Source organism: Triticum dicoccoides, chromosome 7A, assembly GCF_002162155.2.
Source record: "Triticum dicoccoides isolate Atlit2015 ecotype Zavitan chromosome 7A, WEW_v2.0, whole genome shotgun sequence".
Classification (NCBI taxonomy): domain Eukaryota; kingdom Viridiplantae; phylum Streptophyta; class Magnoliopsida; order Poales; family Poaceae; genus Triticum; species Triticum dicoccoides.
The window spans coordinates 570,902,467-570,916,061 of NC_041392.1; the positions used below are offsets into that span (position 1 = coordinate 570,902,467).

Here is a 13,595-nt window from a genome sequence, read left to right on the forward strand (position 1 = left end):
GGAAGAGGGATCAGACATTTTCATTGTTTTTTCTTTAACTTTTTTTGTACGATCAATTTAGGGCATCGTTTTTTCTTCATCAAGGGGGTCTACACCACTTTATTCCACCCCTTTGTTGCTACTCCTGCTTCTGCTTTGCTCTTTTGCGGTCTCCTCCTCCAGCACCGCTCCCTCCTCTTCATCCAACTCCAGGTTGATTGCCGGGAGATCATTCACCTTTTTAGGAAAAAATAGTTAATTTTCGTCCATTATATACCCCCCTTCTTCCCTTTCCTGTTTCTTTTGGTATGATCTATCTTGGAGCATAGTTTCTATCCAAGAAGGGGGTTTACACCAAGAAGCAAAATAAGAAAACCATCTGGCCTAAGAAGGTTTGTGTATCCGCTGCATGGTGGTCAAGTCAGATCTTGCCTTCTCGTACTGCGTGTCTGCCTGTCCTTCTGGCCTAGGAAGTTTTTGTCTCACTCCATCCATCCTTTCCCCTGCGGCGCCGCCCTGTCCTTTCAGATAGACATCACCTTCTCCTCTGCCACAAGAAGCTCTCAACGGCTGCAGAGTCTCACAGGTGCCTCGATATTCCCAAATATGGACACGTAGGTGCCATATATGGGTGGCGTACACTTAATCTGTTGATTAGTGGAGTGGAGTAGGAGAATATTGATGAGTACATGTGTGAATGTTTACATAGTACTCCACTAACATCCAGCACTAATCCCTTGCTTGATTGGGGAAAATTAATGTAAGAGGCAGACAGTAGATGGGACAAAAGAAAGAAAGAAAATAGATCCCTTGCAAGCTAGAGGCCCCTAAAAGAAAGAAAGCTAGAGGTCCTTAAAAGAAAGAACGAAAATGGGTCCTTTGCAAGCTAGCTCGACAGTTTCAATAGTATTATTTTTTGCTTGTAAAGGAGTTAATTGTGTGTGAACTTGGAGCTACTCACTTCGAAACCACTTAATGTTCTTCAGAAGTTTGTTCATTAATTCTTGGCCCCGGCGTGCGTACGTGCGTGCGTATGGATGAACCATGATGAACAACGCCCCAAAGAAAGATTCTTCCCTGGAAAGAGAATACTACCAACCACACAGTCTGAAAGCCAAAGGCAATTCAGTAGAGGAAAGGGACACGAGAACATCTGGTTAATCTATTATAGGCACTGAAATATCTTCGATTTTCATCATCGTCGATGGATCATCGCCACAAGCTGGAGCGGAGTCCGGATGATCCATCTGTGTTTCCAAGTCCCAACACGCCCGCCCGCAGACCCGAACAACGCTAGCTAGCACTCAACCCACTCATGATCCTTCGATCATCACATACCTGACAATCTAGACTCTAATTAACAAAGCAACGAGACTGGGCCGGAGATGCATGCGTCCATGGGGATGGCGTCTATCCGGCCGGCGAGGGGGCGCGAGATCCGCGTCGACGGGCGGATCTCAGGCCCTGAAGCAGGCGGCGAGGTGGAAGTGGAGGTGGCCCGAGGAGGAGCCGTGGTGGTGGTGGCCGCCGGAGACGAGGCGGCCGGAGCCGGAGCCGCCGTGCCGCTGGCCGTCGATGACGGCCTGCACGCGGCGGAAGTTGTCGACGCCGCAGGGGATGGTGATGGCGCCCTGCTGCTGGAAGCCGTACTCCTCCTCGGCCTCCTTGAGGAGGCCCACGAAGAGCGGGTGCTTGAGGTAGCCCACCGGCACCACGAACCGCTCCTCCTCCTCCGCGCGGCCGCCCGGCCCCACCACGCGCACCGCCATGCACCCCTTGGGCGGCATCGACGAGCCGCCGCTCGAGCCCCCCGCCGCCGACGAGTGCTGCTTCCTCAGCAGGCTCACGCCCATATATCTTGATCTTCACAACACCCTACCCTGTACCAAGAAAGAAACGCTCTCTCGCTCGCTAGACCACGACGGCGACCGGCGTCCGACGGCGGGCGTCAGAGCGCGGGGCGGCGGCACGCTGGACGCTGCTGCATGGCGGCCGTCGACTGGGTAGCTAGGGTTGGTGGCGGTGGTGGTGCTTGGCCCGTCGGGGTTCCCGGTCTCGGCTACGGCGCCTGTGCCTGCCTGCCTGCCTCGATCTGCCCGTGCGTGCCCTGCGCTGGGTGCGTCTGGTCCGGGAGGGGGCGGGGGCGCGTGCGTATAAGAGGCGGGGGGCGCGGGCTGCTGCGGTTTGTTGCCATCCGCCGCTCCCTTTTCCATACCGTATTCCGTTTATCTTTCCACAAGGTATATCGATAACCTTTTTTTTCGGGGAATATCGAAAATCTTTGCCCATAAATGTGGCACAGTACTGCAGTATCCGCGCGAAAATGATCTCGTGATTAATCCCCACGTTTATTGTTCAACGATAATAATATATTTGCATTTCCTGTTTTACGCCGATCCCGTATATTTAGGGCTTATTTAGTTGAGATTCGAAATCTTATCTCGCCGTGTTGGGCGCATTTATTTCTCAAGATAAGGTAATTCTACACGTGACTACTATTGTTTTCGTTTTGCTAGCTCATGCTGGGACTGGCGTACACATTTCTGCGGAAAAAAGATTAGCGTATTCAGAAAGATTAGCGTTTTGAATACGCTTTGAATACGGGGAGAGGGGCATCTGATCCCCCCAGGGTATAGCTAGCCGGGCTACTGTGTGTGTAGCAGCTGGAGGAATGCCGTGTGTTGCATCGACAGTCTTTTTTTGCGTGTGCGAGAGGGATCTCTAGTGCCGTGTGTCGCATACTCTCTTGACACTTCGGTTGGTGATGCTACTGCTAGGGTAGAGGCTAGAGCTTGGTGGGCACTAGACACGGGCGCAGGTCGGTCCAGCCCGGTGAACAACTGTATACACCAGCACCTAGTGCGACAAAACATTACTATTTCTTCCTTCCGTTCTAAATTATACCCCCTTCGTCTGGAATTACTTATCCACAAATGCATAAAAACATAAGTATCTAGAATTAAAATATATCTAGACATATTCATTTCCATTTCTGTGACAAGTATTTCCGAACGGAGAGAGTACTCTGTCCGTTCCAAATTATATGTAGTTCTGCTCATTTTAGTGTGTGTAGAATGTATATAGACATATTTTATTGGTTTATTTATTCACTCATTTCAGTTGGATATGTAATTTATATTAAAATATCTAGAACGTCTTATAATTCGAAACAAATATGATATTTAAAATCTAGGTTAGTTGTAAGTCAAACTTCTTTATGTTTTTACGTTTGAGCAAGTTTACTGACAAAAGAAACCAACATTTACAACGCCGAATTAGCTTCATTATGGCATCTCCAACGCCGTTCTCTAAAACAGACACACCATTCATTCGCGGACTGGTTCGGATTGGTCTGTGAACTCGGATACGAGAGCCGGCCATCCAACAATGTCCCATAAATGTCCGCTCCTGATGTTTTTCTTATCCGCAAAATTCAAAATAATAATAGAAAATAACACAATTCATCCATAAATAGCTTGCAAATATTCCTAGTATAACAATAGTTCAACACGTGTAAATATTACATTCGAGATAGACGGATGTTCACCAAGTTTTTTGAATCCATCGATTCCAAATTCAACGGTACGCAAGTCATAATCGTCAGATATCCTCACACGCACGGTCGCCCTTAAGCTTCACCCAATAATGTTGAATGTGAATGGTCTACTCTCGGTCCTGTAGTACAACACGGTAATGTTAGACATTGAGTGAATCAATGAACTGATCAACATGTAGAGCAACAAGAAGCAAACACTACAATCTTCATGGTTGTCGAGCCTGATGGCCACTTTGTCTCCACTCGTGCAACCACGCCACAATACTTCATGAAGGCGTTAGAGATGGTGTACCACCTGTTGGCTAGTGACTTCACATTACGATCATGGATCACGTGCCTGTCGTAGGGCGCGAAGTGCTTCTCCTCAAGAAATGAAGCACGCTTGTTTTGTCAAAACAGCGAGCCCCATTGCCTCATGCCTACAAAGTCTGCATATATAAATTTCCACGCATCGCACAACAACATAGACCCGCATATATGACCTTCAACGCATCGCGCAACAACACATACTCCATCACCGAGTACCTCGCAATCGTGCTTACTCTAGAAAACAACAAGAAGTTCAACAAAAAAGCTTTATGCCATTTGACCAAATACTTGCTGGGTGTGGTGTCCGCCATGGACGACATCGACACGGGGGAGGGGGGGTTGCTAGATACGGACGGATCATGAGTGGATGACATCGTAGTCCAAGGTGGGCAGACGCGTAGGTGGCATCTGCGGATGTCTGGGCGACAGTCGGAGAGGTACATCTATGGCGCCCGAGGAGGGGGATGCACATCATATCTTTAGCTCCTTGTTGGTTCGACACTCTATACTTATCACTTCCATCACTAGAAAGTGCTGCGACAATTTCTTAAACACTTGGGGATTATTGACGGGGTCCTGTACCGGGGGTGGCTACCACCAAGGAGCCCGACCCCTTCAACTACAAGGTGGCCCAACAGACCCACGATGTGATGCTAACCCTAGGAGGCCATAAGACCTTCTTGACACCCATGACTAGAGGGCGGCGGCGCCCTAGATCGCATCTGGCATGTAAAACCTAGACTTCTCCTGTCTATATCAAGGGTTCCTCTCCATCATCTATCCTCAGATAGGATAACTCCCGGTAGTGCCATCATACACCATTGTAACCCCTCGCACGAGGTATACCTCCATTGTGAATAACCGAAACCAATAGGATGTAGCGTATTACTCTCCGGAGGCCCGAACCTAAATAAACCCCTCGCGTGACCTTCGATCCATGACTTCCAGCTGCGCTTGGACCCGTACCGAGGGATCTGATGGAAATATGCTCCATCAGTTGGCACGACAGGCATGGGTAGCGCCGGCTGGAGACCGATCATGGATCGGATCTTTCCCTGCTTCCGGCAACCTATCGCCGGGGAAGAGCTTAATCTTTGGCTCCTTCACGTTCGTCGTAGACAAGGCGGTCCGGGTCGGCATCAACCTACCATCCGACCTCGCAGCCATGGGACCTCCCGAAGGATCTCCTCGCGATCTTGTCTGGACTAAGGGACGCACCCCACCACCAACCCAGAGGTGCCCTACGGGCAGCCTCCACGCCATCCACGGAGTGGAGGCCAAGCCAGCAATTCAGCTAGTCATGAGTTCTGCGAGGCCTGCCACCTTAGCAAAGTGCCAGGAGACTGTCTTGTCACCGACCTAGAAACACATGAAGACGCCGATGCAGTGAGTACATCTTTAACCTCGAGCGACCAAAGAACACACGCCGATCACCCTTACCAACGAGGACGAGAACACGAGCCTCCAACCCTTCCACGAGGTCACTACTCCGACCTCTGGGGGAGGAAGGGTCATCTGCGGGCTCAGGGACTAATGCCTCTTTATATCAAGGGACGTCCCTATCCGAGGCCGCGTAAGCGATATTCCACCACCTATACTTGAAAAATTTTATAACCAAGGGGGAGATGACGATGGTGATGATCACGAGCATGAGGACGAGCAGGACCCATATACTCAGTGGCACCTAGCAACTTATTCCAATGGATCACCTCTTTTCTGTATACAGGGCACTACTGATGTTACTAAGGAAGCAGGTGTTGTCTCGCATGGTCGCACTCTCCGGACCTATTCCAACATCCGTTGCAGGGTATTCGGGATGGATACTAGTGTGCTAGCGCCAACACCTTCTCCTTGGTTCAGTATTGATAGTCTTAGAGAAAACTCGCTCTTCCTTGGACAAAACTATCCAATGATGGTGAAAAGCGATCCAGCTTCTGTTGACACAATGTTACTACCATTTATGAGAAGCAACTGTATCTATATCTCGGACATTGCAATGCTTCCCTACCGTGGCTATCATAATATGGGTATTGAAATAGGCCGCTTCAGCCTGGATGATCAGTCCTGCGTTGGTCTCGAGATTGACAGTAGCTGGCCCTTCCCAGAGAATCACTTCTGGTTCAAAGCAAGCATTTCCAATGCCGACGAGTGGTTGAGCTGAAGTTCATTTCATTGCTTTCTTATTTGTTGTGTGAGAAAAACTTTACTTTACTAGAATTTTTTGTTGGAAATGATCTATAATCCAACATGTATCCTCGTTGTCGTTGTGGGTTGATGACTTGTTATGTGTAATTAATGGTACATTTGCATATGCGTCCATCAACTCACACCTGCTAGTGGTATCCATATGAACAGTGCTAGTGATTTTAGTTGCAAAAATTAGATAGTGCTAGTGATTTTTAGCTACATATTTTGACAAATCACAGTGTTACAAGGTTGACAAATAGCAATGTTACTAGATAAACAAATGTCAATCTTTCCGGTTTGACAAATGGCAACATACCCAATATGACAGATGCAAATCTTACCCATTTGTTTCTACGTGGTTGCACACGGGTCATCCAAAACAATCGTTTGCGTTGAAGGCATGCACAAATCCTGCACTGCGAATTTTCCATTGACTTAAGGGGGAATACCATATCTCTCACTTTGCATATGGGTGTTCTATCTAAAACGTTTGCGATCAGGAGCTGCACAAATCCTGCTCGGCACAGTTTCCCTTGGCTTCCTGGGGAAGCTGTCGGTTTGCATACGAGTGTTCTAAATAAAACATTTGCGATGAGTGTTTTATATTTAAAAACCATTGACGTTATTTTCAAAAGAAAATTGTTTGATAAGTCTATACATTAAGAAAAAAAACGCAAGTTCGTTCAAACCATATCTTTCATTCAGTCACACTGCGAATTTATATTCGTATGATCGAGAATTCGAGATACAGTATTAAATCCCAAAAAAAACTATTTCGGGCGGCGGTGGAGGTGGCGTGCCGCGCCGTCGTTGTCGTTTTCGTCCTCCAGGGCGCTGTTGTTGAAGTCTTCAAGGCAGCACAAAATGTTTTCACTTGTAAATCAAACATCATGTCATCGCGCGGTCGACAGGCGGGGCGCTTGAGGACGGCAACTGGCGCTGCTGAGAGGTAGCGGTCGACGGCAACGTCAAATGCCGCTGAGGGGGCGCACGCATGGGCACATGCACGACGGGTGCAGCCAAACGCATGGGGACCGGCGCCACGGTGGGTGGAGGGGCGCACACGGGCAGGGGCACGGCTGGTGCAGCCAAACGCACGGAGGCCGGTGCCACGGTAGGTGGAGGGGCGTGCACGGGCACAGGCACGGGCGCTAGCGTTGGCATGTACAGGAGCTTGTGCGTTTCCGCGGAGACCTTGCTGACGCCCACGGCTTCCAGCTCTGCGATAGTGCTCGGCGACCAGCCCGTCAATGCTACGGTTATGGTCGCTGGCACGGGCGCGGTGATGGGAGCTGGGACAGGAGCGGGGGCAGCAACCGCCGCAGCCAGCTCATTCAGGGCCATGTCCATGAGGCCCCATTCCTCCTTATTTTCTATCTCATCTGGCTCGGAGTCGACTTCACCAAATTTGAAGACTAGTGACAGATGATCATTCTGCGCCATGGCGTTGGTGGAGGTCTGCGGGGGGGAGGGGAATGGGAGGCGAACAGTAAGGCCACCCATATTAAACAGCGGCTCGGGTGCCATTAATGGAGAGGAAGGCGGGTGGCCATGGAAGTCAAAGGCCTCGCTTCCCAGTGAGCATGCGTAGTGGACAACACGCATGCTTCCCGATAAGCTCCGCATTGGAGAACAGCTTGCGCACCGGACTCCGCTCGCACACCTCCCGTTCAGTCAAGCAGCTATCCGCATGGCACCTCCTATAGCCATTAAAACAAAGACACGTGGCGTCCAGTGAATGGTTAATAGAACATATACGATTTGAATTATACAAACATTTGAGATATTAAAGTGGGAGCTACTTTTACAAAATGCATTTGTTGGTTGTTATTCGAGTGCGCCTTCTCTCAAAATGGACACAAAAAATACCACAGCATGTCGGGTGCCATTCCATGACAGCATGCCAAGTTTCATGAATTTCAGACGAGTTTTGGATTTACTAGAATTTAAAAACAAAGTATATCAACATTTTGCCGGCAATCAACGGTGCCCTGGTGTTTAAAATTCATTCGCATTTCTTGCATGGGACCTAAGCATGCACCCAAGGACACATATTTTATTTTCCAACCAATTTATATGCACTGGAGCATGTGCATGTAGTTCAAATTTGAATGATGCACATAAAATGCCTACAAAACCCAGTTAATGCATAAAAATGTCCAAATGAACCCCGAAAAATTCCAAATTTTAACACAACACTCATGTTGTTCTATGTTGACACTAGAAAACTTTTGAAATCAATAAGAGGCAGCGGGTATCGTTTCGTCCCCAGAGGTGGAACGTTCCCTACCGAAACCATCAGGCTTGTTGTGAGAAGTTTTGGTTTGTGAGAAACTTATACCCAAACATGCCCCAAATGGGACAAAAATTTTACCACGACATGTTGATGCCGCTCCATGATAGCATAGCAAGTTTCATGAATTTCATATGAGTTTTGGATTTACTAGAATTTAAAAACCAGGTATCTCAATGTTTGCGGCCGAGTGACCATGGTAGGTTGTTTGACATTCATTTCCATTTCTTGCATGGGACCTAAGCATGCAACCAAGGACACAGATTTGAATTTTTCAACCAATTTATATGCATTAGAGCATGTGCATATAGTTCAAATTTGAATTATGCACATAAATGCATTGAAAACTCAATTAATGCATAAAAAATATCCAAATGAACCCCGAAAAATCCCAAAAATTGACACAACACTCCTGTTGTTCTATGTTGACACGAGAAATTTTTTGAAAGCAATAAGAGGCAATGGATATCGTTTCATCCCCAATGATGGGACGTTCCCTACCGAAACCATCGGGCTTGTTGTGAGAAGCTCTATTTTCTGAGAAGCATATCCCCAAACCCGCCCCAAATGGGACAAATTTTTTACCACAACATGTTGATGCTGCTCCATGATAGCATGCCAAGTTTCATGAATTGCAGATGAGCTTTGGATTTACTAGAATTTAAAAACCAGGTATCTCAATGTTTGCGGCCGAGTGACGGTGGCAGGGTGTTTGACATTCATTCCCATTTCTTGCATGTGACCTAAGCATGCAACCAAGGGCACAAATTCATTTTTTCAACTAATCTATATGGATTAGAGCATGTTCCTGTAGTTCAAATTTGAATTATGCACATGAATGCATAGAAAACTCGGTTAATGTTTAAAAATGTCCAAGCGAACCCCGAAAAATCCCAAAAATTGACACAACACTCTTGTTGTTCTATTTGACACGAGAAACATTTTGAAAGCAATAAGAGGCAACAGATATCGTTTCGTCCCCCAAGGTGGCATGTACCCTACCGAAACAATCATGCTTGTTGTGAGCAGCTCTAGTTTGTGAGAAGCATATCCCCAAACCTACCCAAAATAGGATAAAAAATTTACCACGGCATGTTGATGCCGCTCCATGATAGCATGCCAAGTTTCATTAATTTCAGACAAGCTTTGGATTTACTAGAATTTGAAAACCAAGTATCTCCATGTTTGCGGCCAAGTGACGGTGGCAGGGTGTTTGACATTCATTCCCATTTCTTGCATTGGACCTAAGCATGCAACCAAGGGCACAAATTTGAATTTTCAACTAATTTATATGCATTAGAGCATGTGCTTGTAGTTCAAATTTAAATTATGCACATGAATGCTTAGAAGACTCAGTTGATGCATAAAAATGTCCAAGCGAACCCTGAAAAATCCCAAAATTAACACAACACTCGTGTTGTTCTATGTTGACAAGAGAAACATTTTGAAAGTAAGAAGATGCAATAGATATCGTTTCGTCCCCCAAGGTGGCACGTACCCTACCGAAACCATAAGGCTTGTTGTGAGAGAAGCTCTGATTTGCGAGAAGCTTATACACACACCTGTCCCAAATGGGGCGATATTTTTACCATGGCATGTCGCTGCCGTTCCATCATATCATGTCAAGTTTCATGAATTTCAGACGAGTTTTTGATTTACTAGAATTTTAAAACCATGTATCTCAATGTAGCGGTTGAGCGACAGTGTCAAGGTGTTTGACATTCGTTCTCATTTCTTGCATGTGACCTAATCTTGCAACTAAGGACAAGCATTTGATTTTGCAACCTTTTTTATGGACGGAGCATGCGCATGCAGTTCAATTTTGAATTATGCACATAAATGCCTAGAAAACTCAATCAACGTATAAAAATGTCCAAACGATCCCCGAAAAAATCCAAAATTTAACACGACACTCCTGTTGTTCTATGTTGACTCCAAGAAAAAAATTGAAAGGAAGAAGAGGCGACGAACATCATTTTGTCCACAAAGGTGTCACGTTTTCCTAACGGAACCATGAGGCTTTCTTGTGAGAAGCTCTGGTTTGTGAGAACCTTATACCACAATGTGCCCCAAATGGGACAATATTTTTTACCCCAGCAAGTTGATGCCATTCCATGATAGCATGCCAAGGTTCATGAATTGCAGACGGGTTTTGGATTTACTAGAATTACAAAAGCAAGTACCTCAACATTTGCCGGAGAGCCACGGTGCCGTGGTGTTCGAAATTCATCCCCATTTCTTGCATGGGACATAAGCATAAACCCATGGACACCAATGTTGGGGATATCGCTTATCGGGAACTTATCAGACGGCCCATGATAAGGGGTAAATCGGCCAGTTTATCGCCATATCGGCCGATTTATTGCCATATCGGCTGATTTACCGGCCGATTTATCTTTTCGGTCAGACAATGATAAGCGATAAATCGGCCGATTTATCGAAATATCGGAAGATATCTTGAATAGTGATGGACATATGATTTTACAAACCATGTTGGTGCACCGGAGCATGTGCATGTTTTTAATTTTGAATTGTGCGCCTGAAATGGCTAGAAAACCAATTTAATGTATAAAATTTCCAAACGAACCCTGAATAATTCCAAATTATTTTATGACACACATATAGTTGCATGTTCACTACAGATAAAAGGTATAGCAATTCAAACACCGTCCATTGCCGATGTGACCCCATTATGTAATTCAATTCAAGACGAAAAATCAAGTAGATCCAATATAGTTTATTATCACCAACCGTGTGAGATGCAGCACAAAATATCTTGGAGCACCGTCGGATTATAGTACGCATACGGCTTACGCGAGAAGGTGCGACGGCTAGAGTCCAAAGCCCACTCTGAATAAGGGACCGTGTCTGATGAGACTTTGCGCGCTAGTTTTTTCGCTGAAGCGATTCCAAATTTTTGGCTTTCGCGGAAATATCTACCTCCCCGCCCCTCCCTCTTACCAAAAGCTACATTTCCCCTATTTCCGCTTTCCTTTCCAAGTTCAAACTTTCACTCCTTTCTTGCAGCGCTGCCTCCTCGCTGGTGACCCTCCTTCACGCTGCTCGGCCTCGCCTATCCAGGCAGGTAATCCACACCCGACCCCCATCCTCCTTCTTCCACATCCCACATGCCCCGACCGTCGGCGCGAGCGTGACACCTTCCACCCAAATCACCGACCCATCCACCAAATAAGCGCCGCCCTAAGCCATGGTGCACGCAGTGTAGCCAAGATCTCAAGGAGCATTTGGCTGCAGAGAAGCAAATCGCGGTCGCACGCGTGGATGAGGTCGTCATGGCTGCCATTTGTGCCGACCCCCAGATCTTGGAGGAGCACCTCACCGTCGAGGCCACTGTCGACGCCTCGCACGCCGACGCCGCGAGGCACTTGGCTGCTTTAAATGACAGTTTGTGGCATTTTCTCGAGGCCACCGTCGGTGCCTTCGACGAAGACTATGAGGTGTTTTCTCAGCGTGCACATGCTTACCTCATCTCGAGAGCCAGCAGGTTGGTGCCCGGAGCGGCTCAGGTAACTCACCACTACGACGAGGGCACCCGCGATGCAGAGGCCTCGCCCTCTTCCATGTCCAAGCAGCCAATCGTCATCGATATCTCCGACAATGAGGAGTAGCTTGTCTTATTAGCTCACTATAAGGACCCATGTTCAGTTTGCTAGCTACTGCCTTTCCTTAACAAAGTCTAGTGAATTGTGCTATCTACTTTTACCATGCAATCTTCTGTGCTAGTGTATATGTTCTATATGTCGTGCAATGTGGTGTTCAGTTAACTGTTTGGTTCAATTTTGCAAATGTGATGTTCAATTCTTCAGGGTGCAATTTTCCAAGTTGTCAAGCATGCTTGGTTTGGTTAACTGTCTGATCTTCTATTAGGAGTACGCTATATTGTGCAATGTGGCGCTCAATTAATGTTTGATTCATTTGTTGTGGTGTTTACATTACTGCAGGATGCTGCTAACGCGACACTACGATTAGACACCCTTCGACAAAACTGTGTGCGATGCAATAATCGCAAACGGTGGTGTAAAAACCCGTCAAAAAGGTGCAAAACATTTGCAATGACGGATGCATCAAACATGATTCGGAATTTAGTTGCGTGTGCGATGGAGGGCATACGGTTTAGTTCAATTAACTATTTGCGATGAGGAGAAACAAAAGAAACGGGCAACCAGATGAAGGTGTGTGCGATATACAACATACGGTTCACTCGGATGAACTGTTTGTGATTAGGCAACACAAAAGAAATGGGCAGCCAGATGAAGGTGTGTGCGATGTACATCATACGGTTCACTGGGATGAACTGTTTGTGATTAGGCAACACAAAAGAAACAGGCAGCCAGATGAAGGTGTGTGCGATCTACAACATACGGTTCAGTCAGATGAACTATTTGTGATTAGGCAACACAAAAGAAACGGCCAGCCAGATGAAGGTGTGTGCGATGTACAGCATACGGTTCACTCAGATGAACTGTTTGTGATTAGGCAACACAAAAGAAACGGTCAGCCAGATCAAGGTGTGTGCAATATATGACATGCGGTTCACTCGGCCTTGTCGTCAGTGTGTGACCTCTGTGGCAACCGTTCTCTCCCCACTAGCCTCTTCTTGTATCGTGGCAACCGTCCACCGCCTCTTCGCCTTTCCCTCTCAATTTGGAACAGTTGTCGCACACTCTTCCTCCCTCCATTTTCCTTCACCCTTCCTTCTACCATTGTTTGATCATTTTCTCCATGGAGGGAATAGGACGGCAACGACCCCGTTATCCTTGCCCCAATATGAAATATGACGTGGTGGAGGAACTCATTGATCGGTGCGACATCATCACCTCGGCTAGCATGGCTGGTTCGTTCAAGACCATTCTCGACTCAACTAATAACATCATTACAAGGAACCCAAGGGTCCAGAGTGGTTTGATCTCCCCTCTCTTCTTCGTCATGACCCTGCTGACTTGCCCGGGGATGACAGAAGCCTTGCGTTGTGCAAGTTGATGCCGCTTGATAATGATACGTGTGATGTTAAGATGCCATCGCTTGAGGGCAAGGCTTGGGCAGGCGCAAATGGAGATTGGGTTGTTTATATTGGGTACAACTGCGAGTGGGAACTTGTGAATGCGTACACTCGTCACCGGGTTCCACTTCCAAAAATCTCAGACTTCCCAGAGGTTGAGTACACCAGTATTCTACATGAGTTCAAATACAATCATGGTGACTATCATCTACGGAAGATAGCAATTTGTCAAGTTCCCAACCACTCTTGGG

The 13,595-nt window shown here is 47.0% G+C and overlaps 1 protein-coding gene across 1 annotated transcript; it reads right to left on the bottom strand.

Moving 5' to 3' along the window:
- Nucleotides 1-1,117: 1,117 nt before the first annotated feature.
- LOC119332760 (auxin-responsive protein SAUR32-like) lies at nucleotides 1,118-2,115 on the bottom strand. Its single transcript, XM_037605913.1, has one exon. The coding sequence runs from the start codon at nucleotides 1,830-1,832 to the stop codon at nucleotides 1,437-1,439; it is 396 nt and encodes a 131-aa protein (XP_037461810.1). The 5' UTR covers nucleotides 1,833-2,115; the 3' UTR covers nucleotides 1,118-1,436.
- Nucleotides 2,116-13,595: the final 11,480 nt, after the last annotated feature.